Source organism: Salmo salar, chromosome ssa01, assembly GCF_905237065.1.
Source record: "Salmo salar chromosome ssa01, Ssal_v3.1, whole genome shotgun sequence".
Taxonomy (NCBI): Eukaryota; Metazoa; Chordata; class Actinopteri; order Salmoniformes; family Salmonidae; genus Salmo; species Salmo salar.
In genome coordinates, this window is record NC_059442.1 from 125,555,567 (window position 1) to 125,580,511 (window position 24,945).

Sequence of the window (24,945 nt, forward strand, 5' to 3'; positions counted from 1 at the left end):
ACACCGTCCTCCTCATGTATATTAGATGTTAAACACAGCAGCTCATTCATCTCAATATTGAGCCAGAAAGCCATTAGCTTTGGCTGGCTTACTGTAACACTCTAACCATACAGTAATATCTTACTGTACATACCACTACTAATACATCACATTGGAGGTAGAAAACAACAGACTACAGTGCATACCAACTTCATCATTCTTTTAAGTGCTCATTTTGTCTCTGGACTGGAGGCCCAGAGGTGTCAGGTTTATTGAAGAGATGGAATGGTTAGGACAGGGACAGCCCGGCAGCTGGTTCTTGGTTCTTTTTCCCCAGCTGATTCTGGAGTAGGACATTAGGGGATATGGGGGTTGGGCTGGAGATGGGGGAGCGACGCAGGGCTACAGACGGATGGAGATAGAGGGGTTAGGGGGTGCAGGTGGGAGATACGGGGGTTAGCTGGGGATGGATGGGGGATGCAGGTGGGGGGGGGGGTTGGACTGTGTCCTTGCACTCCCTGATGTCATGAATAATAACACTGGATGATCCATCACCTCATTTACCCAGACACCTACTACCCTCCCACTTCCTCACTGCTGACCAATCAAATCGCACCAACTAATGACATCCCCACCCCCTCCAGCAGATCACCAAACCAGAGGTGGCTTTACCATCAGTCAAACTCACAGAAATTTCGACTGGATCCAAGATACATACAATCTACCAGGCGCAGTCTACCAAATGCAATCTACTACCAAAAAAACAAACCCCCTCTCTGGCCCAAATGGTACATTGCAAAGAAAGGAATACTGAAACATACAAGAAGTGCTCTTAGATCTAAACCCATGATAGAATGTCGAGCCTTTCTCGTTCAGCTTCCCCCTGCCCCTACCCCAGCCCAGTTGCTATGGTAGCAGCCTGAGATTGAGGGACCCCACCTCCTCCCCATCCGCTGCGCCAGAGCAGAGGTCCCTCTCTGTACCCTCGATCCCTCCCTCCCTCCCTCTTTCCATCTGCCCCCCTCTAAGGGGTTTAGGGGCCTGGATTACTGCTTAAAAACCCTCCCATCCGACCCTGTCTCCCACCATCTCAGCCTTATCCCATTATTTCACATGCTCCTATCTTACCTGATCTCCTCTCTCTCCTCCTAGTCTCTGAGTCCTAAGACTTATCCCTCCCCTTCCACAGACTGGCGGTACTATGAGAAGCCATGTTGCAGTGTAAGGAATGTTAAAGGACATACAAGGCTTAAGTTAGACTGGCACAGACTGTAACCCAAAGTAAATCCCATAGCTTTAGGATAAACCACCAAGCTCATCTGATTAATTTCTTCGGTATGTCATTCACATACAGCAACGGCATTATGCAGACTCTTCGCTAAGGAATCGCCGAGGAGCAACATATCCCTCAGCCTCCCTCATCCTCTCCCGCCAACCAGACATACATCTAGTTACACTGTATGAATTCCATACTCCAGTCACTCTTCGGTCGACCCCCACTCCTCGTGGGTGTCTTGTCCTGCTGTGCCCCCTCTGTAGGCTATAGTTTACATCCCCTTTGTAGGCTGATATATCTGTAGGCTGATATATCTGTAGGCTGATATATCTGTAGGCTGATATATCTGTAGGCTGATATATCTGTAGGCTGGGGTCTGGAGGTGGGACTGATAAATGGGACCTGAACTGTCAACACTGACTCCACCACTACTACTACTGCTGGTATACACAGACACACACAGCTACTGCTTGCGACAGAGTGGCAGAAAAATCCTCATTCCTTTCCGCTGTCATGCCCTGTCTATCCCCCTTAGGGTTGCTCAGTGCTAGCTCTCAGACACACACACACACACACACACACACACACACACACACACACACACACACACACACACACAATCCCCTCCAGAGCTTGTCACTCAGCATGGTCTCAGTGCCTCTACCCCCACACTGACTGACAGCTGGGCCACAGGATATGACACGCTCCTGGACTCCCACTGTGGAACATCCATCTATTCTCTTTTGCTCTCTCTTCCAAACTATTTCCCTCTCTCCATCTCCCTCCCCCTCTCTCTTTCTCTGTCTGTCTGTTCGTCTCTTTCTCTCCCCCCTTTCCTCTATCTCTTCACAGCTTTCTTCCTCCTACTCTCTGGTTCCTTAATGACAGTTGATTAAGATGCTGCACATGATGAGTGTGATTTATGATGATAAGGAAAAGACAATATTAACTGAGTGGGTGAGAATGAGATGGTGTGGCTGATATGTGTAGAGTGTCTGTGTGTGTCTCCCACCCCACTATCACACACACACACACACACACACACACAAAGTGAGAGAGATACAGAGATGCACTCAGCTCTAATGATTTCGGACTGTAAGTATGTCTCTGAGCTGATTCTCTTCCCCCTGACTCTCAACCTCTGTTTTTACTGTTAAACACGCCTGTAGGGTAGCAGAGTATGTTCAGAAGTAAGCACACACACACACAACCACCATCCCCCAAAAGAATGCCTCTGGATGGCCACAACATGCTCCCAAGCTGCTTCCCTCCTGCATCTGGAAACATATTGGTATAGAAAATAGGTCATCTTTAACTCACTCTTTGTGTGTGTGTGTGTGTGTGTGTGTGTGTGTGTGTGTGTGTGTGTGTGTGTGTGTGTGTGTGTGTGTGTGTGTGTGTGTGTGTGTGTGTGTGTGTGTGTGTCCATGCTGGACAACCTTGTGACCCTACCAAAGGGAACAGGTCCTTTTTTGCGTTTAGATAAACTCATCACAGAGCCAGTCCTGTCAGGGGGAATCAGCCTCTACTCTGCAGCCTCCACCCACCCCACAGACCCCACAGTGGGAGTCACTTTGTGTTCCCTCCACTGACCCCCCTTCCATCCTTTCACTGGCCCTGGGGGGCTGCTGGCTCCATCCTTTCACTGGCCCTGGGGGGCTGCTGGCTGGGGAAAGGCCAGGATTGGAAGATTGGGGGCTGCTGGGTGAGACTGAGGCAAGGCCACAGTGGGGTCAGGGGCTGGGGAAAGGCCAGGGAGGGGGCTTGGGGTTTTGGGACTGGGGACAGGAGGCTCCATCAGGGCATGACTACCCAATTAGGAGAGGACAGCTGAGAGGTTTGACAAAACGCAAGGCTAGAGGTCTCACGTAACACATCTACCATCATCAACCAAGCCTTTCCTCCCTCCTCCCTATCCGTCTCAGCAGACCCAGCACGACCACACCATCTACCATCATCAACCAAGCCTTTCCTCCCTCCTCCCTATCCGTCTCAGCAGACCCAGCACGACCACACCATCTACCATCATCAACCAAGCCTTTCCTCCCTCCTCCCTATCCGTCTCAGCAGACCCAGCACGACCACACCATCTACCATCATCAACCAAGCCTTTCCTCCCTCCTCCCTATCCGTCTCAGCAGACCCAGCACGACCACACCATCTACCATCATCAACCAAGCCTTTCCTCCCTCCTCCCTATCCGTCTCAGCAGACCCAGCACGACCACACCATCTACCATCATCAACCAAGCCTTTCCTCCCTCCTCCCTATCCGTCTCAGCAGACCCAGCACGACCACACCATCTACCATCATCAACCAAGCCTTTCCTCCCTCCTCCCTATCCGTCTCAGCAGACCCAGCACGACCACACCATCTACCATCATCAACCAAGCCTTTCCTCCCTCCTCCCTATCCGTCTCAGCAGACCCAGCACGACCACACCATCTACCATCATCAACCAAGCCTTTCCTCCCTCCTCCCTATCCGTCTCAGCAGACCCAGCACGACCACACCATCTACCATCATCAACCAAGCCTTTCCTCCCTCCTCCCTATCCGTCTCAGCAGACCCAGCACGACCACACCATCTACCATCATCAACCAAGCCTTTCCTCCCTCCTCCCTATCCGTCTCAGCAGACCCAGCACGACCACACCATCTACCATCATCAACCAAGCCTTTCCTCCCTCCTCCCTATCCGTCTCAGCAGACCCAGCACGACCACACCATCTACCATCATCAACCACCAACCCACCGTCTTCCCCCCCTTCCTTCCTTCCTTCCTTCCTTCCTTCCTTCCTTCCTTCCTTCCTTCCTTCCTTCCTTCCTTCCTTCCTTCCTTCCTTCCTTCCTTCCTTCCTTCCTTCCTTCCTTCCTTCCTTCCTTCCTTCCTTCCTTCCCTAGCCCACTCAGCAGGGCCACACCTGGGACATACTGCCATGGTAACCCCTCCCCCTTCATGGTGGCTCCCTCCCTCCCTCCCTCCCTCCTTGAAGCTGGTGGATAGGAGACTGAGAGGGTTAATGTGCACTGTCGCGCCGGGCTGGGCCTTGCCGGGCTGGGGACGATCCTGCAATGTGCAGTGGGGTGAACTGAAGGGGAAAACATAGCTGGGTGTGGCCAACGCTTTCCTCTGATCTGCTACCCCATGGTCTGGGTCTCCACTAACCAATAACAGTAGACTACATACATACACAGTCAACCTTGACGCATAACACTACCGTCCGAGGTACAGCTCTCTCCACGGCACTACAACACTACCTAATAAGACTTCCCTGGCCCTCCATTTACCAACAACATATCTCAACTACCCGACTTCTCTGTAGCACTGAGATAACACTGCCCCATCTCCTCTACCCAAAACCTTGCTTTGTCACTGCCCAGCCTCCAGCCCCAGCAACAGCCTCCGGTCCACCTCCTCAGTACAGACAGGCAGTGAGTAATCTGCCAGCAATGGCTAGGATGGAGGGAGGGATAGAGGGAGGGCGAATGAAAGGGCACTTGTCTCACTTACCTGCTTCTGCCCTCTCTATTTCTCTGCCTTCTTCTTCTCCTCTCTCTCTCTCTCTCTCCTCATCTACTTTCCTTCATCCTCCTCTCTTTCTCCACCTGTCTCTCTATCGCCTCCCTCCCCCATCTATCTTTCCCACCTGCTCCCTGCCTGTCAGTGTGTGTGCTCTGTGTAGCAGCCTGTATCATAGTGTGTGTGTGTGAGTGAGTTTGTGTCAGTTTGTGTGTTTGGTGCAGCAGTGAGACTGGTCGGCCCATTACACTGACAAGAACAGGAGCAACACACTGATGACTGGGCTCCGGGGAGAGAAAGGGAGGAGAAAAGGAGAAGGGGAGGAGAGGAGGAGGAGGAGGAAGAGGAGAGCGAACAGGCTTACAGGGATACGGTTGGATAATCTACACACCAGAGAAAGAGAAAATTGGCCGGTTTGGCTGTCGGCTGAATTTCATTGTTCAGGTCATATGAGGTTCCCAAAAACCCACAAACCTCCTCTGACTGGGATTTATTATATTTTTCCTATTAAGAAAGATTCCCGGTTCACAAATTGGTATGGATTCATTTTGTTTACAGACATATCGACCGCAGAAATTATATAACACTCTGTTGGGTGATACCATAACCTGCCCGTCTGTGTGAGATGAATATCAAAATAAATGTGTGTTGGCATTTAGGAGTAGTCAGGAATAGACTGTGCTTTAGCCCCTCTCCTCACACGCAGAAAAACACACACACTGAAAGAATGGCCCGTTAATGGCCAGTTTAAAGGCTCTCAAGGGTCAGGGGTCAGGGCCCTGATGGATTGTGGGTCTTGGGGCCTCATCAATACTAACCTGCTACTGCTCCTCTAGCCCCGCGGTGTCAGTGTGTGCGTCAGTGTGTGGGACGTTTTGTGTGTGTGGTGTGTCGGCTGGGAGCCAGAGGCCGAGTCCAGAGGCTATCTGTTACCACGGTGACAAGCGGTAATGTGTTAAGCCGAGGCCATGGGATCTTTTTGTTGTTCTTTATAAATGGAGGCCTTTACACTGTCAGATAAACCACAAGTCCCACGATGCTCCTCTCTCTCCCCACCACCCCAAAGCAGGAGAGAAGGAAGCAGCAGGAGGAAAGAGTCAAGCGGAGCGGAAAGTGTGTGTGTGTGTGTGTGTGTGTGTGTGTGTGTGTGTGTGTGTGTGTGTGTGTGTGTGTGTGTGTGTGTGTGTGTGTGTGTGTGTGTGTGTGTGGTGCAGTGGAGATATACAGAGATGCTGCATCCCTTCCATTGATTAATCAATAAACGCCAGGCCTGAATTAATTGTTGCTGCCGAAAAGACACAGCGGGCTGGAATTATGAAGACGTAGAAAGCCAATAAAAGATGGGAGATCTCATCTCCCCCAAAAACAGAGACTTATGTCCCTGATGAGGAGTCAGGAACACATGAGGGATCTGACAGATAGACCGAGCAGACGAGACCAGACATTGACTGAACGGGACTCCTTTTGATGCTACAGCCAGACAGACACCAGATCGCTTTCCGTTTAAAACTCAACTCCTTTGTCACCGTCTAACATAACGTTTATGACAACGACAGAGGAGTTGGCTAGCCTGGAATCCAAACTAAACCGTTTCATGGTGAAGCAAAGGGGCTGGCTAGAGACAAATCTGCCTACCACACTATCAGTCTATCATGGGTTCGTACACTTTTTCAGCTTGAAACCCAAATGACAAATTGACCATCCTCCTGTGACCCAAATCATCCTTTAATGACTCAAATCAAGTCGAAATAGTGTGTATTATAGATGTATTCTCATAACTCGCAACCCATCTCTCACATGCCCAGGACCAACTTTGGGTCCCGACCCATAGTTTAAGAAACCCTGGTCTAACTTGCTGTATCATTCAATTCAGGGAGACATTTTTTTTTTTTATCTCTAGAGACTCCCTGGTGAAATTAAGGATAAATAGATTACGAAACACAGATTGAAGGATTGTTTCTGATTCAGACACCGAATGAATGGCTCTACTCTGATGGTCAGTAATATATCCTGCCCCCGTCCCATCTTTCAGAGGAAATTGATGAGAGCATCGTAACAGCATCTCATCCCTCTAAATGACTGACCACTCCCAGTCCCTATCCCAGCCACTGGCTTCGGGCCTGAGGGAAGGGATGGACAAGAGAGAGGAGGAAGAAGAGGAGGGAAAGGAAGTGAGAACGGAGGGATGGGCCTGTCACATCGATCATCATCCATCACATCAAACCACAACAACAGCAGCACGTCTATTGTTGCTCGTACGTTAGTCTCGATGTACCACAATAAAGACAATAGCAGAAACAAAGCAATATGACTTAATATAGGGAGCCCTGACAGCCTAAGCATTATTTGTAGCTTTGGCTGTAAGTGTTGATATTTGATATAGTTTTAATAGCTGATCGTCACACCCTTTCCGCTTTTATTTTCAGTTGTGCTTTTATGCTTTTGGTGTGGTCAAGGGCCTTTGTGGGTCGACGGTGTAACCGCCCTCCAGTGCATATAAAAGGCTAACGTTAGAAAAGATGGCCTGTGTGTGTATACATGCTGATGAGCACACAGGAAGAGACAGGCAAGCACATGCACAACACGACACACAGACACACACGCACACGCCAGTCTAATCGATACCTGGACACGCCCTGCGGTGGGACGTTTCGCTTTGTGAGGGCGAAAAGAGGAAAAGCATCAATGCCGCTGACTAGCCGTGGTCTGTCCGGAGTCGACAGTCAGACGCTGACACCCACACGCTATGCGTTCCTCAGTCTGTCAGTACACAAACACAGGGTGACCTATTGACGGGCTTGACGCTCTGCACACAAACACACAGACCAGGGTCATAGGAGAGACGGGGAGGAGAGGGAGAAAGGGGTGGGGGGGACTAGAGAGGGAGGAAAGTCAGGTGAGGGGGAGGAGAGAGAGACAGAGAGAGAGACAGAGAGAGAGACAGAGAGACGTCGGCCGGTAGCCTAGTGGTTAGAGCGTTGGGCCAGTAACCGAAAGGTTGCTGGATCGAATCCCCGAGCTGACAAGGTAAAAATCTGTCTTTCTGCCTCTGAACAAGGCAGTTAAACCACTCTTCCTAGGCTGTCATTGTAAATAAGAATTTGTTCTTAACTGACTTGCCTAGTTAAATAAAGGTTAAAAAATAATACAAAAATATATAAAAGATGTCATACCTATATGATACATATAAAATAAACAGATTAGAGAAAGTCCTCACGTACACACAGCCTCTCCTCCCCATGTCCACTATTCCTCTGCTGATAATGATATGGTAATGAGGCAGCGTTTGATCTGATAGGTGGACTGGTGATGCATATAAATCAGGGGTGTGAATTAGCCAGGCCCTCTGACGGGCCGAGTACACACGCACAGCCCTGTCTGGCCGTTGTAGTATCCGTGGCCGTGATAGTACCATGTCTTGCCCGATAAAGAACATCGAGTGTGGGGTTCTTGACATCTACTGTTCTTCAGAATTCTAAAAGGTTCTTGAAATGTATGGGAGCCTGCAGATGTGTCCCTTTCACTATGTTAACTAGTGTTGATTTTTCAGTGTAACATTTCTAGTGTTGATTCAAGAGTTAAATTAACACAGTGGTGTAAAATAACCAGAATTTAAGCAAAATCACGCCCATCATTATCATATTTCCCAGCATGCTCTATTGCAAGTTGATTTTAAGAATTGTTTTGTTTCAATATCTCTGTTTTTGCATGTACACTGATTGATTATCTCACACTACTCAAATATAAATTACATACATTTTCTAAACTAATCCAATATGTTACTTGTACTTATTGCTCCCGTTACTGAAATGGTTGTTCCAGTTTAGATATTTAAAGTAGTCTCATATTTTAGTCTTCCCAAAATTCCAAATGTTGGATATCCCCACTCTGGCTGGATTCCAATAGGAATTACACATCACCTTGCTAGCCATCATAATGTGACTTGCAGGCCTGATGTGTCCTGTAAACCAAGAGTTTCAGGCCGCTGTATTATGGTAAAACTACGCCTTCAAAAGAAGGCCTTATGAAACATATTCTCTTAATATCTCACTTGGTGAAGGCCACAGGACAGCAAATGAATGAATGTAACAACCATGTTAATGTCACTAGCAAATACAGTCATGGGTGGTACTAGTAACTTTAAAATTCACTTGAAAGTCACCAAGGATATGCAATATGAATATGCAAATAAGGCTTTAAACCCTACAGCAGGGATATTGAATTCTGGTCCTGGAGGGCCGAAACATTTCTGGTTTTGGATTTTTGTATGGTTCTTCAAAGAACCATCCCATTAAAGGTGCTTCAGAGACCCTAAAATGGTTCCACTATGGCATCGCTCTCACAAACCTTATTTGGTTCCAACTTGCACCTTTATTTTGAAGAGTGTACACAGAAATACCTCTGAGCCCTATAGCCTGTTTGAAATCTGGGCCCTGCTATCTCCCGTTTGCACTGTCAGTACAATATTCTCTCTCTTTTCTCCATCCTTCCCTCTCCTCTTGTCCCAACTGATCATCGTTGGAGCTGCAGCAAGCAGCAAGCCCCAGAGCTGCGATGCTATTGGCTAGAGATGATGTCATTGTTTCCAGGAGGCAAGGTAGCGCTGAGTGCTATTGGCTGGCAGGGAGGAAAGGCTAGACAGTACGGGAGCGCTGAGGTATCACTTTCATTCATACAGAGCAGAGAGAGTGAGCAGAGCTCTGTGTACCCGCTGCCACACATCTCACACACACACAGACACACACACGGGCGCACACACTCACACACACACACACACACACACACACATTACGGTACAGCTCTTGCACAGTGTCTGAGGGCGGGGCGGAGCAAAGCTTTGATGGACAGCTAGTAACCCCTCAGTTACCTCAGACACAGAGGGCCATTAAATTGACAGACTGAGATAGGAGCATGACTACCGTACCAATACTAAACACACACACACACACACTCTCTTTCGTCCCCACAGACAGTATAATCATTGATGGGGGTAGGGATAGAGGGATAGGGGAGGTGGGTGTTGTCCTTGTGTGTGTACTAGGCTGTCACCATGGTGATGTTCAGATGGAGCCCTTCTTGCTGGCTTGAACTCGCGCTGTTGGCGAGGAGGGAGGAGGGGAGGGCCTTCCAAAACACAACACACATCCCTTAAGATCAGCAATGCCCTTGCATGTCCGGACTCTCATAGCACACCGAAAGCAGCCTAAAATATGTGTGTGTGTGTGCGTGTGTTTGTGTGTGTGTGTGTGTCTGTGTGTACACTCCCGGGGGGAAACACTAGCCCTGCCTGCACACGATCGACGTGTTATTCCGAGAGACACTCATGGGAAATTAGCCTGTGATACCCTGCTGTGGTGTCATCCTTACCCACCTTCATTCTTCCCTCTCTCACCCCCCTTCCTCACCTTCCTCTGTCCATTTTTCCATCCAGAGAATTATGTCATAGTTTTCTGTAGTTGCTGTTGTCTAAGCCCCGATGAGATGCATACATACTGTATCTAAAAGAGACTGATAAACATCCCTCCATCTCTCTATCGCTCTGTTGAGACTGCTTTGTGGCAGTCTCTTCATCTTTTCAAGAGCATGAGGGGATTTCCCCCCCCCCACACACACACCCCCCACGATGGTGTTGCCTATGGCACAGCTCATGAAGACGCATGGGGGGGGTTTGTGTGGGAACCAGCAGCATCAGCGTCTGCTGTTCAGTCACACTAAATTAGTGCTAAATGTTCAGAGTCAGCTCAACACTTCAGCCAAAGCATACTGTTGCCTCTCTGAACGCTGAAAACCCATCTAATCAGGGTAATTTTCTCCGTGTGTGTGTGTGTGTGTTCCCTCTGAACACGATCTAATCAAGGATAGTCTAATTCTTAGTCTAATCTAAATTGAATTGCATTCAAAGCTTTTCAATTGAATTGTTTCATCTTTAGAGAATGTCTAATGAAATGTTATTCATTAATCCCTAACGTATCTTTATGTTAGATTCGATTATTTAATCGTTTGGGTATCATCAACATTTTAATCTTTAGTCTCATCTTTTTCAAAATTAAAATTTAATCCATCACAGAAACGGTTGTTTAAACGTTTTCTGGCTTAATTTTCGAAAATAGTTCTACTAGTTTTATTTGATGTTATCAGTAACCATCTGTAAAAAAACAACAAAAAAACATAAATTCTCCATCTCCTATATCTTCTCTTCCACCATGATCATGATCTGCTGCTGTGGAGCTATTCTCTGTCCTACGCTGCAAATCACCTAGTTGCACTTTAATTGCCTGGGGTCCTTTCATAAAGTAAACTGAAACATTAAGAACTCCGCCGGGACTCTGGTACCCAGTAACTCACAAAGACCTTTTTGGGGCCATCGCTGACAGAGGAAGAAGATTTATGTATGGTATAAATGTCAGCGAGGTAGATAGATTCCGAAGAACCTACAGCGTAAATGGGAGACCTAGGTTACTCGTGCCTTCTGTTCAACCTTTACCTATCCCACTGATGTTAGAAGATGTCTTTCACAAGGGAGACCTGGAGTCCCGTCGTGCCATAAATAACAACTCTAGTCTGAGGACTACTGTGACCATGTTACCTCAACCTCCCCTGGCTGACCCACTAATCCTCACACCCATCTTATCAGACACCCAACAGACAAAGATAACACCTAGGTTACTAGTGCCTTAAACCTTAGCATTGGCCCGACATCTGTAGTCGACGTACTGCTACAGCTAAAACCTTCTACTGCTAAAGCTGTGTATAGTGCTAGTTTGAATGCAAGCGGTACTCCGAAGAGGTACAAAAAACGGTTAAGAAGCACAGGGCTGAAGAACGTCGAGAGCTGTGACCACCAGGTTACCATAACCTCCCCTACCCTCGGCCCACTTATCCTCAGGCCTCTGCTCTCACCAGAGAGACTCAGTAAGAGTGGTTCAGTCATATCTGTCCGGCTGAACTCTGGCCTCCTGCTGGCGACCCCGAAACCTCTGACCCCCGGGGTCAAAGGTCAACTGGACACACAATAGAACCCCTCCCCTGACCCCTCCTGCCTAAATCCTCACTCCAGATTCCCTCTCTCTCTAACCCCATCAGAAACGCACAGGATCAGAAGTCCGCTGACATCCATAACAGCAAACGGTCCACCACGTCAACAATGAAATGATGTTTATCAGTGTTCAATAATTAGGAATTGAACAAGATATAGACCTACTGGTAGATGAATAGCTTGTGAGGCAGTGTGTAGTGAGTTGGAGAGTGGGGGTTGGAGGGGTGTACAGAGCAGGTGGGGGTAGAAGTAAGTTCCAGACCAAGTCTGTGATCTCAGCAGTGCTGTGCTGCTCTGCTCCCTAAAAGAGCCACACACACACAAAGACTTCTGAGGGGGAACCATGCAGGCACCATGAGGGTTCCTTTAGATCTCTCTGTATGGCACACACATACACGGATGCATGCAACAACCTCCAATCCTTTTATGTAGCACCTGGGTCTGAGACACACACACACACACACACACACACAGTCTCTCTGGAGTGGAGCAGTTAGTGTGGGTAGCAGTAGTGTGACTAGCGTGACTGAGGTGAGTTCGTCTGTCAACACATTCACACCTCCACAACTACCTGGTACAGTGGTAGATTTCCCTGTTCCAACTGTATCCAGCACACCTATTTCATTTAAAAATGTTCACCAGTCAGTGCCTCAGCCCTTCTTATACCGCGCACACGCACACACACACACACACACACACACACACACACACACACACACACACACACACACACACACACACACACACACACACACACACACACACACTCTCTCTCTCTCTCTCACATGACTCTGCTGTTAGCTATGTCCTCCAAAATGCCATCTGCAACCACCCTCCCACTGGTTCATTATAGTACAGTCCAGGGTGACACCCTCCTCAGCTCCTCTAACCCCCTACTAAATACTCACAGATGGATCGGTCCATTATCTCTTTGGATTAAAAGGTTCCTGTGGGATAAAATTTCAGGTACTATCGAATGGCAACGTATCCTACGTTCTCACATGAAAGCTTGAAAAGAGCCAACTAAGAAACTGAAACTGGACGTTTTTGAACTGACAAAGGACAGATTGGCTAATTGGGAGAAAGGTGAGAACCAGTGAGTGGGAGCAGCTACGGACCCTAATCCTGACCTGGGGCTATGGATCTATGGAAGTGTCTCTGCTCTGCTCACTCTTCAGATCCCAGCACCCCTACCATTCCTCACCATTCCTCAGTCTCTAGTCATGTTTAATCCCTTGTGCTTCACTGTCTACCCTCTTTGCTGTATCCAGCTACATCTCCAAGCAGTTAGCCTGGGTAACTGTTTATGCTCTCTTTGTGGAATTCTCATGACAAGAGAGTAGATACAGACTGGCGCCCAGGCTACAATGCACTGGCATGGGGGGGGTTGGGAAAAAGGCACTAATGGTTCGGACTCTGAGCAACAGAAAGAAAAAAACAGGCTGTGTCTCATTACTAGCGAAAAACATCCCAGTGTAATTAGCTTCCTCTCTCTCAGTAACAGGCTGATTTTCTCTTGAACTTTAGCAGTTAAACAGCCGCTTAGCCCCTTCGCTGTCCCGGGGGGAGTGACAGGCGGGCGAGGCGAGGCGAGGCAGGCGCTGCAAAGAGGATTTGCTGTGAAAAGGATTCGGAGGAGGAGAGGAGCGCCGAGACGAGACACAAGAAGAGTGGAGCAGGGGGGGGATTACACAGAGGGTCGCATATTACAATACTCCAGCATGCAAAATTGGCTACGGGCGACGCGGGGCTAATGCTACCTAACGTCGCTAACGCAAAGCGTTTCAGTATCAGCTACAGCTTCTGCTACGTATGTCAGACGGGTGGGGTTGAACGTGGTTAACCGACTATGTGGAGGTTGAAAGAGCCCCCTGCGGTAACTGGTGGTACAGGGCCCTGGGATAATTGGTGGCTGTGGTGGCCCCTAGAGCTCCCGTCACGATTGAAGGCAGCGGAGTCTATAGTGTCACTTGAATTCAGAGGACATGTTTGATACCATTCATTCCTTTGAGCCGGTCCTCCAATTTAAAGTGACACCAGCCTCCACTGGTTGGGGGCCGTGGTGCCAGGCTATGGGCTCTGGGGTTGACAGAGAGGCTGGCAAGGCCACAGAGAGTATCCCAGCTGGGTCCCTTTGGAGATAAACTGGGGTTACGCTGCCTGGATGGTTGGAGTTAGCCTGGCTGGCAGACACAGAAAGGGGGGATTAAAATCAGGAGAAAACAATCAAAGTGCAAACTGCATGGAGAGGGGAGAGAGGGGCAGATGGGGTTCAAGCGCTGATCTGCTCTGTGAACAAACAGGGCTGTAACATCCCAGTGTCCCAGTTAGAGACCAACTGGGATAACAGTGGTCTTAATTACAGACACAATGGTAGCACTGCCAGCATGCAGCACTCCCATAGACCATACGATCAGTAGTAATCTCTCTGCTGGGAGTTTAAAGCACAATATCAGCTGGAAATTGAAAACAAGCTAATTGTTGAACTGAAGTGTTGAAAGCCTGCTATTTTGTTCCCTGGCCCGGGGCACTGAAATGAGCCTCTATCAGATTCTTGTTTTTGAGAGATGTGGTGGTTGAAATGCTCCAGAGTCTAGGCTCTTTTCAGCTCAAACTGTCACTGACAGGCAGTGTCTCAGCATTTCTTCCTGTCCTGCTGCTGGTCTGAGATCAGGTGATGTAAACAGGACACACAGGTCAACAGACGGAGGATGTTACCAGACCATCTATCAGACTCAAGTGGCTGGGGCTGGTGGCCTAACGACAAATACTCAAATTAGCCCCTTCACCGAACGTAATCCCATTTTCTGCACCAAAGTAACACACACGTACACACGTCAGGGTCATGTTTTATTTGAAAACCACTACTCTGCTATAAATCCTGTTACTAAACTCTGAATACTGCTACAGAGAGTCTCCAACAGACAAGGAACAGTTGAGAGAGTATACAGATAAGAGATGAAATACAGAGCAGTGAGTAGAAACATACTACATTGAGGTTTCGTACTATCACATACCCAAAGCATGACTTTCAATAACAACGTACTTCAGTGAGGCTTCATACCGTCAGATCCAAAAGGCATGACTTTCAGTGGCGATCGAACGTAATTCACCTCCCTGCTATTCTCTCCTGTCCTCCTCTGTTACAATAGAAGATCTGACCACAACGGGGCAACAGTACACCCTTAGGTCATCTGTCAGGAATCAGCCATGCTCATGTTTCTCCGGCTTCTAAATTAGACAAGCACAACTAGATATGCCTGTCCGTGTCGTATCGAATCTATGATATCACCAGTTAGCTGCTGGCCAAAACAGGAATGAACACACTCCAACACAACCATTACACACTCTCGTGCACTCTCACACGCAAAGACAAAACCGCTAACAGAAATGTCACGAAATTCACGAGCCAATATACAGATTCTGTTCAAACCCAAAACTCTCCAACAAAAACACATTCTTTGAATCACAACCTCTCGCTTTAATTTCTCAAACACACACCTACACAAACACACACACACACACACACACACACACACACACACACACACACACACACACACACACACACACACACACACACACACACACACACACACACACACACACACACACACACACACACACACACACACACACACACACTCACCTGCACCTGCATGAAGGAGCCTCTGTAGAAACAGCAGGCGGCTGCCGAGAGGGCACTCCATAGGCTACAGCGTTCAGTCATGATTCCTCTCCTCACGGCTCAGCTCACGGCTGTACCCCACCCTGAGGACCCCAGCACCAGCTCTCCTCTCCTCTGTCACTGTCCCACAGCAGGCAGGCAGCGCTCCTCTCCTCGCTAGCAGCCCCGGCCCCAGCAGCGGCTCATCTCACTCAAAACCGTGTGGCTGCTATGCTACGCTACTAACGCTAGCTAACACTACTGCTGCTGGTACTACTGGTCAGGACTCCAGCTCCTCGCACTCTGCTGCTACTGACATCTCGCTCCTTCTCTCTCCTTCTCTCTCTCTCGCTCTCTCTCGCTCTCTCTCAGCTACGCACAGGCTCTTTCTCGTACTGCTTCCCTCTCTCGCTCACACTCTGGCTGTGCTTCACGAGCCCTCGCAGGGATTACCTCATCCCTTTCTGATGAAAGGAGTGGGTGGGGGAGGGTGGAAAGGAGGGAGGGATAGGGAGGAGGAGGGAGAGATGCTAGCAGGCACTGGCGGAGTGCTGTCGAATTGCTGGCAAGGCAGACCCCACCCACCCCCTCCTTCACGACCACAGGGAGACAATACTGAGAGAGAGAGAGAGAGAGAGAGAGAGAGAGAGAGAGAGAGAGAGAGAGAGAGAGAGAGAGAGAGAGAGAGAGAGAGAGAAGGAGAAAGAGGGAGAATGAGAGAGAGAGAGAGAGAGACTGGGTGGAGAGAGAAAGAGAGAAAGAGAGTGAGTGAGAGGGGGATAGGAGAGAGAGTGAAAGGGGGAGGAGAGAAGGAGCAAAAGAGAGAGAGGGGAGAAGGAGAGAGAGATGGGGGAGAGAAGGAGAAAGAGAGAGAATGAGAGAGAGGGGTTAGAGAGAAAGAGAGAGAGAGAATGAGAGGGGGGGTAGAGAGAAAGAGAGAGCGAGAGAGAATGAGAGAGAGGGGGTAGAGAGAGAGGGGGAGAGAGAGAGAGAGAAAGAGAGTGAGAGAAGGGAGAGAGAGAAAGCGAGTGAGCGAGAGGTGTGCCTCTTTAGTTTCAGCACCTTCTCAAAAGGAATCTGTCCTTTATTCCTAGTTGAAAGGAATTGCAGGGTGGCAAGAGGGGGCAAAGAATGCATTCACACACATTTCAATACACACACACACAAACACATTCAGACTCTTTCACTTACACACCCAGTACATCTGAACTTGTTTGTTCGAAATGGAACATTGGAGCAATATTTTCTGTCTATGGGTAAGTGTTTGCGGGTGTGTGTTGTTGTGCTTGTATGTTGTGAAAGGGTTGATGTGCTAAGTATAGAATGTGTCTGAGGACATAATGCATGTTGTGTTTTTGAGAATCAGAGAAAGGCAGGGTGTTGTAAAAAAAAAAACTTATTTAGCGGGTGTGCGAAAACAAAACAAAACCCTACACACACACACACACACACACACACACACACACACACACACACACACACACACACACACACACACACACACACACACACACACACACACACACACACACACACACTACACACACACACACACACACTGCCACATGCACGCCAATCTGGGTCGTCACGTCGTCTTGAGCAGTGGAGAGGTGGGGCTTTGTCCCCTGGGGAACTGAGTGACATCACAGAGGACGCCTCGCCATGGCAACGGATCTGGAGTCATGACAGCATCCTAAATTCTGGGAGATTTTGATAGCCCTGCACTGCAGAGAACTCACAGGAAAGGACATGAGGGGTTGAGAGAATCTCTCTGCTTTATCGCCGAGGTCACCTCTACTACTACTACTACTACTACTACTACTACGTGTGTGTGTGTGTGTGTGTGTGTGTGTGTGTGTGTGTGTGTGTGTGTGTGTGTGTGTGTGTGTGTGTGTGTGTGTGTGTGTGTGTGTGTGTGTGTGTGTGTGTTCACATGCGCACATGTGTGTGTAGTGTACCCCAACACACACAAGAGGTAATCAGTGTGCTAATCTTGTCTTTGAATACATGGGAATAACACAAATCTATCAGAGCGAGAGAGAACGGCACACAAAGAGAAGACACAGGAGAGATTCATTAGCGAAGGAGTCTTTTCTTAAACAAATCTCCCTAAAGCAGCGCTCGGTAGGCGGATTACACTTTGTGAGCACAAATAATCCCATAAGGATGCATGTGTTTCCCTATCTCTATCCCCTGAGCGTCCTGCACTGACAGTGACAGCATACCAGTGTCTGTGCGTCCCACCACGTCTCTGCTCCCGCTGCCATGGCTGTGTGAACACCAAGAGAGATAGATAATCCTGGGAGCATGGGGCGTGGTAGGGTAGGGGAGCTAGTGTGCATAACATGCATAGATTACATATAGGATGGGATGGGCACTGCGTATTATATATGCATGAAGCACAGTATTTCACTGTAGATATAACCACTGTAGCTAGTGTGTGTGTGTGTGTGTGTGTGTGTGTGTGTGTGTGTGTGTGTGTGTGTGTGTGTGTGTGTGTGTGTGTGTGTGTGTGTGTGTGTGTGTGTGTGTGTGTGTGTGTGTGTGTGTGTGTGTGTGTGTGATGGGAGAGTGCATTGCAAAGTCACTATTCTTCTCTCTCTCTGCACCCTACCCCCCCTAACCCACTTATCATCTATCTCCCATTGCACTCACTGATTCTCCCACCCACCTTCTCTTAACAATAACACAAGGTAATTTAGACCAATTTAAAAGGCTCTCTCTGTGCTCTGCTCTCTGTCAACCCTTAATCCTCCTGTGCCGATCTCAGATCTTGTTTTTCCATCTCTAGTTCTTTTTTCCTCTCTCCATCTCTGTTTTCTGTCTCTACACCCCTCTCCCCCTCTCTACTTTCCCTCGAACCTTCTCCTTCTGCAGTTTCTCTCCACACACACTCTCCACCCTCTTTCACTTTCCACCCCCTCTCTCTCTCTCTCTCTCCCCATCTCCCCCTGCACTCTGTCTGTCTTCTTCAGTTAAATATTAATTAATGATCCCCATTCTGACGCTGTCCTGGGGGCGGATTGGAGAGCAGGAGCCCCTCACACACACACACACACACACACACACACACACACACACACACACACACACACACACACACACACACACACACACACACACACACACACACACACACACACAATGGAGGAGAGGGGAAACAAACCTGCTCCCCCTGTTCCCTGCCTGGGAGCACCACAATAATGGGGAGCTGGGGAGTGTGTGTGTGTGTGTGTGTGTGTGTGTGTGTGTGTGTGTGTGTACATCTGATGATCCATTAGTCTCAGATCCCCATCAGCGTTTAGGGCTGCTTCTATTCATTGACTCCTATTCATTATTAATCCATATAGAGCCTCTAGATATTTGACTCAAACACCTTCAGAAACAAAGGCCCTGAAATATAGTGGAGCGGTTGGAGACGAGAGAGGAGGGTTTGAATGGGAACTGTGGAGCCTGCTCTCACTGGCGCAGATTGTGCAGATAACAGCTATTTTTGAGGAAGCTTTTTCTTGCAATGAGTGCGATATGTGGTTGTTTGAGCCTACCTTAGTTGAATACACTGAATGATTGTAAGAGCTTCTGATAAATGACTCAAATGTAAATGCAGATCTAGGTGGCTCAGACGGTAGAGCATGGTGCTTCCAACGCCAAGGTCATGGGTTCTGGGGTCACCCATATAAAAATGTTTACACTACTGTAAGAGACTTTGGGTGAGAGCATCTGCTGAATGACAAAAATCTAGGCCTAAATGAAAATACATAAACCAGCTGCAATTAGACCTGCACTAACTAGACTGTGCCTGTTCTTCCTGGCCAGTGGTGTAAAGTACTTAAGTAAAAATACTTTAAAGTACTACTTAAGTAGTTTTTCATGGTATCTGTACTTTACTATTCATATTTTTGACTACTTTTACTTCACTACATTCCTAAAGAAAATGATGTACTTTTTACTCCATACATTTTCCCTGACACCCAAAAGTACATTTTGTCAGGAAAATGGTCCAATTCACGCAAGAGAACATCCCTGGTCATCCCTACTGCCTCTGATCTGGTGGACTCACTAAACACAACGCTTCGTTTGTAAATTAATGTCTGAGTGTGCTAGTGGCTAAGCTTAAATGAATTAAAAACAAGAAAATGGTGCTGTCTGGTTTGCATAATATAAGGAATTTGAATGAATTAATACTTTTACTTTTGATAATGATGTATATTTAGCAAGTCCATTTACTTTTGATACATTAGTATATTTAAAACCAAATACTTTTACTCAAGTAGTATTTTACTGGGTGACTTTCACTTTTACTTGAGTCATTTTCTATTAAGATATCTTTACTTTTACTCAAGTATGACAATTGAGTACTTTTTCCACCACTGTTCCTGGCCCACAGACAGTGTGTGTACTGTGTACTGTGTATTTGCATTTTATTAGGATCCCCATTAACTGCTGCCATGATGATCAGCTGTGCAGTCAGACGAACGCCCCTTTGGCCTCATCCCTCTCCACCATACAATTTGTTCAATTCCTCTAACAGTCATTTTCTTAATGGATGCATGCTTATTAGTAACTGGAATAAGCAATCTCATAAATGCGTCAAGTGCAGCATCTGGTTGCTCCTCATTACACACCACAGACCAGCAAATAATCTTCACATCTTCAACATATGAATCACTACAAAACTTCTAGTATGACCTCTTATACGCTATATTAGGCCCGGCCTTTGGAACTTTGAACATTTTTTGATCACTACATCTGATGGATGTGCATACTGCTTTAGAGCAGATTTCTGCAGCGTTAGTAAAGATGTGATCAATACATGTGGATGATTTAATTCCTTTGCTGTTTATCAACACCCTGCTAGGTTGACAGACACTAGTTACAGTTTGAAGCTTTTTCTTGAGTGGACAGATGAAAACCAGTCAATATTTAGGTCACCCAGAAAATATACCTCTCTGTTGATATCACATACATTAACATGCATTTCACACATATTATCCAGATACTGACTGTTAGCACTTGGTGGTCTATAGCAGCTTCCTACAAGAATTGGCTTTAGATGAGGCAGATGAACCTGTAGCCATATTACTTCAACAGCATTTGACATGAGATCTTCTCTAAGATTTACAGGCATATGCCTCTGCATATAAACAGCCACACCTCCACCATTGGCATTTCTGTCTCTTCTGCAGATGTTCTAACCATATATCGCTACCCCCGTATCATCAAATAAATGATCTAAGCGAGTCTCAGAGAGAGACAGTATATCAACGCTTTCTGTTTCTAGCAAATTACCGATTTCATGAACCTTCTCAGGCTGCATATGTTAACGTAACACTTTCCTAGGTTGCTTGATTGTTTATATTGCTTCACTGGGAGGCTTATCAGAGGTAGACATGACAGTGATATTTATAGATGAGCCAATAGTGCGGGGTTAACTGCTCACAGCGGGCGTTCTACTACGGCACACCGTCTCAGTGATAACAGTATAACTCTGGTCCGTAGACACATGACTGCTGCTGACTGTAGCCGTCTGATCGACAACGGCGTTTCAAGGAACATAAACGAGGTCACTTCCATTATGACGCACCCCTAGGAAAAATGTATATGTGTGCAGCAGCCCCACGACAGTTCAGCGACACAATGGTCGGGATTACCTGAGCAGGGCTCAGTTTGCTAAGTGACGGAAACCCAAGACTATAAGAGACATGTTAGCAAGTCTAGCCCAGTCGATTTACACTCCCTCAGATCAATGAAGGCACAGGCCTAACTCAATCTGCCGTAGGACTCGGTGAAGCAATATCGCAGAAAGACTGTGTGTGTGGGTGTGTGTGTGTGTGTGTGTGTGTGTGTGTGTGTGTGTGTGTGTGTGTGTGTGTGTGTGTGTGTGTGTGTGTGTGTGTGTGTGTGTGTGTGTGTGTGTGTGTGTGTGGGTGTGTGTGTGTGTGTGTGTGTGTGTGTGTGTGTGTGTGTGTGTGTGTGTGTGTGTGTGTGTGTGTGGGTGTTTTTTGGGTGTGTGTGTGTGTGTGTGTGTGTGTGTGTGTGTGTGTGTGTGTGTGTGTGTGTGGGTGTGTGTGTGTGCTGCGTAGCCTTATCACCAGCAGTAATACTGGAGAGAAACTATGGAGTGTGAACTGGAACCAGCTAGAACCCCACCCCCTATACCACCACTGCAGCTGAGCCCCCCTCTAGCACACACACACACACACACACACACACACACACACACACACACACACACACACACACACACACACACACACTCACCCAAGAAGCATGTGCGCCCACTCCGTATGCAGGCGGGCACACACGCACACACACACACAGACGACACACACACACACACTGATGAGGCTTCATTAAACCACCAGTGTGTCTTGTGCCAGACATATGTTAATTAACTGCATATAAAACAGCCCAACCTCTCCCTCCAGACCCATTATGCCCATACAAACCTACAAAAGATACAGTGTCAGAGGCACTCTCTAGAATTTTGTGCTACAACGCACACTCACAGACATACATCTAGGCCATATTCATATGTACCCTACACCACTCGGGCTCCCGAATGGCACAGCGGTCTAAGGGCCTGCATCTCAGTGCAAGAGGCGTCTCTCCAGACACCCTGGTTCAAATCCAGGCTGTATCACAACCAACTGTGATTGGGAGTCCCATAGGGCAGTTCACAATTGGCCCAGCGTTGTCCGGGTTTGGCTGGTGTAGGCCGTCATTGTAAATAGGAATTTGTTCTTAACTGGCTTGCCTAGTTAAATAAAAAAATGTTAAAAAATAACTATACTCTATACTTTAGAACTAACTACACTTTATATATTCATATATACACTACAGGCCATATTCAGTCTGGATTCATGTCCACGTTTCCAGGATAAAAAACTGAACCTCCCTACCAAGGCCAGTTTCTTCCAGCATATGAAGAATGATATTTAAAAACCACAATCTGTCATTTGTTTCTTCAGCCAAATGGCAGCCCCACCACTTTTTTTTTCTAAAAGCAGATTGCTGATTTAATTCCCATTAATGTATTGATTGAATAAAGCACTGTGCTTCCACCCAGTGTAAAACTTACACAGTCCAGGCCGGGCCAGTCTAGTCTAGTCGAGTCCAGGCCAGCCCAGTCCAGTTCCGGCCGGGCCAGGCTGTCTTCTTCCGCCTGAGAGGTCTGTAACATAACACTGAACATTCAGGTCAAGTGTTTATTTAAACATAAGTGTCATAAATGTTTCACAGAGAAGCGATGTTGTCGAGAAAACGAGGGAGGGCAACACGGGGCATCAGAGGGGAGGAGGGTGAGAGAGGAGGAGAGGAGAGGGGAGGAGGGTGAGAGAGGAGGAGAAAGAGAGAGGAGAGCAGGAGGGAAGGAGGCTCAGAGGAGGGGAAGTGGAGAGGAGGAGAGGAGAGGGGAGGAGGGTGAGGAAACTGGAAGGGGAAAGGTATCACTGCACAGAGAGCGATAGAGACTGTATTACACCAGACGGATATATGGGTCAGTGTTAGTACTTTCTTCTGACACCAGTTCTTTTTGAGTTACAACGAAAAACAGACAATGGATCCCAAGTGTTCAGTCAGAACTGAGCACTTTCGTTTGCTATTCTATTCCCTCTACTGTGTGTGTGTGTGTGTGTGTGTGTGTGTGTGTGTGTGTGTGTGTGTGTGTGTGTGTGTGTGTGTGTGTGTGTGTGTATGTGTATCTGTGTGTGCGCACGCGCACGCGTGTCAAAACAACTACTGGGTCACATCAAGCAATCACACTCGGCCTCTGACCTCTGCTGTGGATGGATTCAACCCAGAAACCAGGCTTACAGTGTCACCTAGCGGCCTGGTCCTGAACTACACCCAGCACATTGGAACCCAGAAGTGCTGAAGCAGCGCTGTTGACTTTGGATTACATTTCCTAAATGGCAGAATGAATTAGGCTAAACGCTGAGAGAGACTGCTGAAACGGGCATAATCGCAGAAGCGCAGTTATGTAATCAACTACAATTACATTTCAAAGACCACATTAAAATGGAAATCCAATATAACTTGAGAATTTTTTTTTTTTTAAGACCCTCAAGTCTGAATTCTGCAGAGTACTGCATTATGGTGTGTGTGAAGTCACTTACTTTAAAACAGTTCAACTTAGATATTTAAAAAAAAAGTTAAAAACGCAAAACAAGAGAAGATTTGGAGAGTTTGGCATGTTTAAGTATTCCACAACTTACTTGTTTAGAAACAAGGCCTTTGGCCAAGATCCTGCTTCCTGCTCAGTTGCCCATGGTAACAAACATCATTCACCAGCAGCCATTCGACTGTAGCAGAGCAGAGCGGAGCGGAGCGGGCGGGCGGGGTGGGGGGGGGGGCACTGAGCCTCTGTGCTACTGATCCTAATTAAATTACAAACACTGGTCCTGGAGTCAGGAGCTCAACTACAGGTCCCCTTAAACCTCACTACAAAGCCAAAGCAGGGAGAGGAGATCTACTCACACTGGTCCCCTAACCACACTACAAAGACCAACTCATTGAACTCACACTGTTGCTAAATGGTTACCACTGCTCAGATGGGCTTTAGCACCCAGTCCCTTCCTTTTCTCAGATGCTGAAGCAATTTCTGGGCCTTCTGAGTAGGAACCATGATGCTAGCAGAACCAGCCTACAAACTAACAGAAAGACATACTGTCGGAGGAATAAAAGTAAGGAAAGAAAAAAATAGTCTTACCTTGACATATTCACTCTTGTTGTCTGTATGGTCCATGTGACTGTCGGGAAGAGGACAGAGAGAACTTTATCAATGTGTTGTGCAGATGTACAATGATACACACATACCGTACCACACACAGTGGGCATATTCCCCATGGAGAAGCTACAGTGTGTTTAACTGTATCTCAGGTGATAAGAGATCACATATCAGGGTCTTGTAGTGAAGCAGGGTACGATCCCTCAAATCTCAAGGGCCCCATAACATTTCCACATAACTTACACTTCACATGAAGAGAGATCAAATGTCAAGGCCCCACGGTGGAGCTGGGAGGAAACATACTGTATAGGCCTCATGGTGCAGCTGTAGGCCCCACAGTGCAGCTAGATCATATGACCCTGCCCATCAGAGAGGGTAATTACACACCCACTGAGGACAGAGTTCAAACACTCTGTTAGTTCTCATAGTCCACACACACACACACACACACACACACACACACACACACACACACACACACACACACACACACACACACACACACACACACACACACACACACACACACAGAGGAGCTGTATGCCCAGTCACATCACATTACATAGGCCCTGTGGGCAATTCCAGATTTTTTTACTTTAAAATGTATGCCAAATAAAAAACATTGATTTAAAAGTTTCAAAAACTGTAATGACTCTCCTGATCAAGGATCCAAGGCCTCAGATCAGCTTGGCAAATGGCTGACATATAGCCAGACCCCTCTCTCTCCCACAGGAGAG

The 24,945-nt window shown here is 47.5% G+C and overlaps 1 protein-coding gene across 2 annotated transcripts in view; it reads right to left on the reverse strand.

Annotated features, from left to right (window-relative positions):
* Window positions 1-24,945, reverse strand: part of sh2d3ca (SH2 domain containing 3Ca) — an 82,249-nt gene that overhangs the window by 22,524 nt on the left and 34,780 nt on the right. For both annotated transcript variants that reach the window (XM_014125738.2, XM_014125731.2), the window contains exons 4-5: window positions 24,191-24,230; window positions 22,562-22,654 (exon numbers count right to left, since the gene is read on the reverse strand). In XM_014125738.2, coding sequence (XP_013981213.1) covers window positions 22,562-22,654; window positions 24,191-24,230 — 133 coding nt within the window. The remainder of the gene's footprint in view (window positions 1-22,561; window positions 22,655-24,190; window positions 24,231-24,945) is intronic.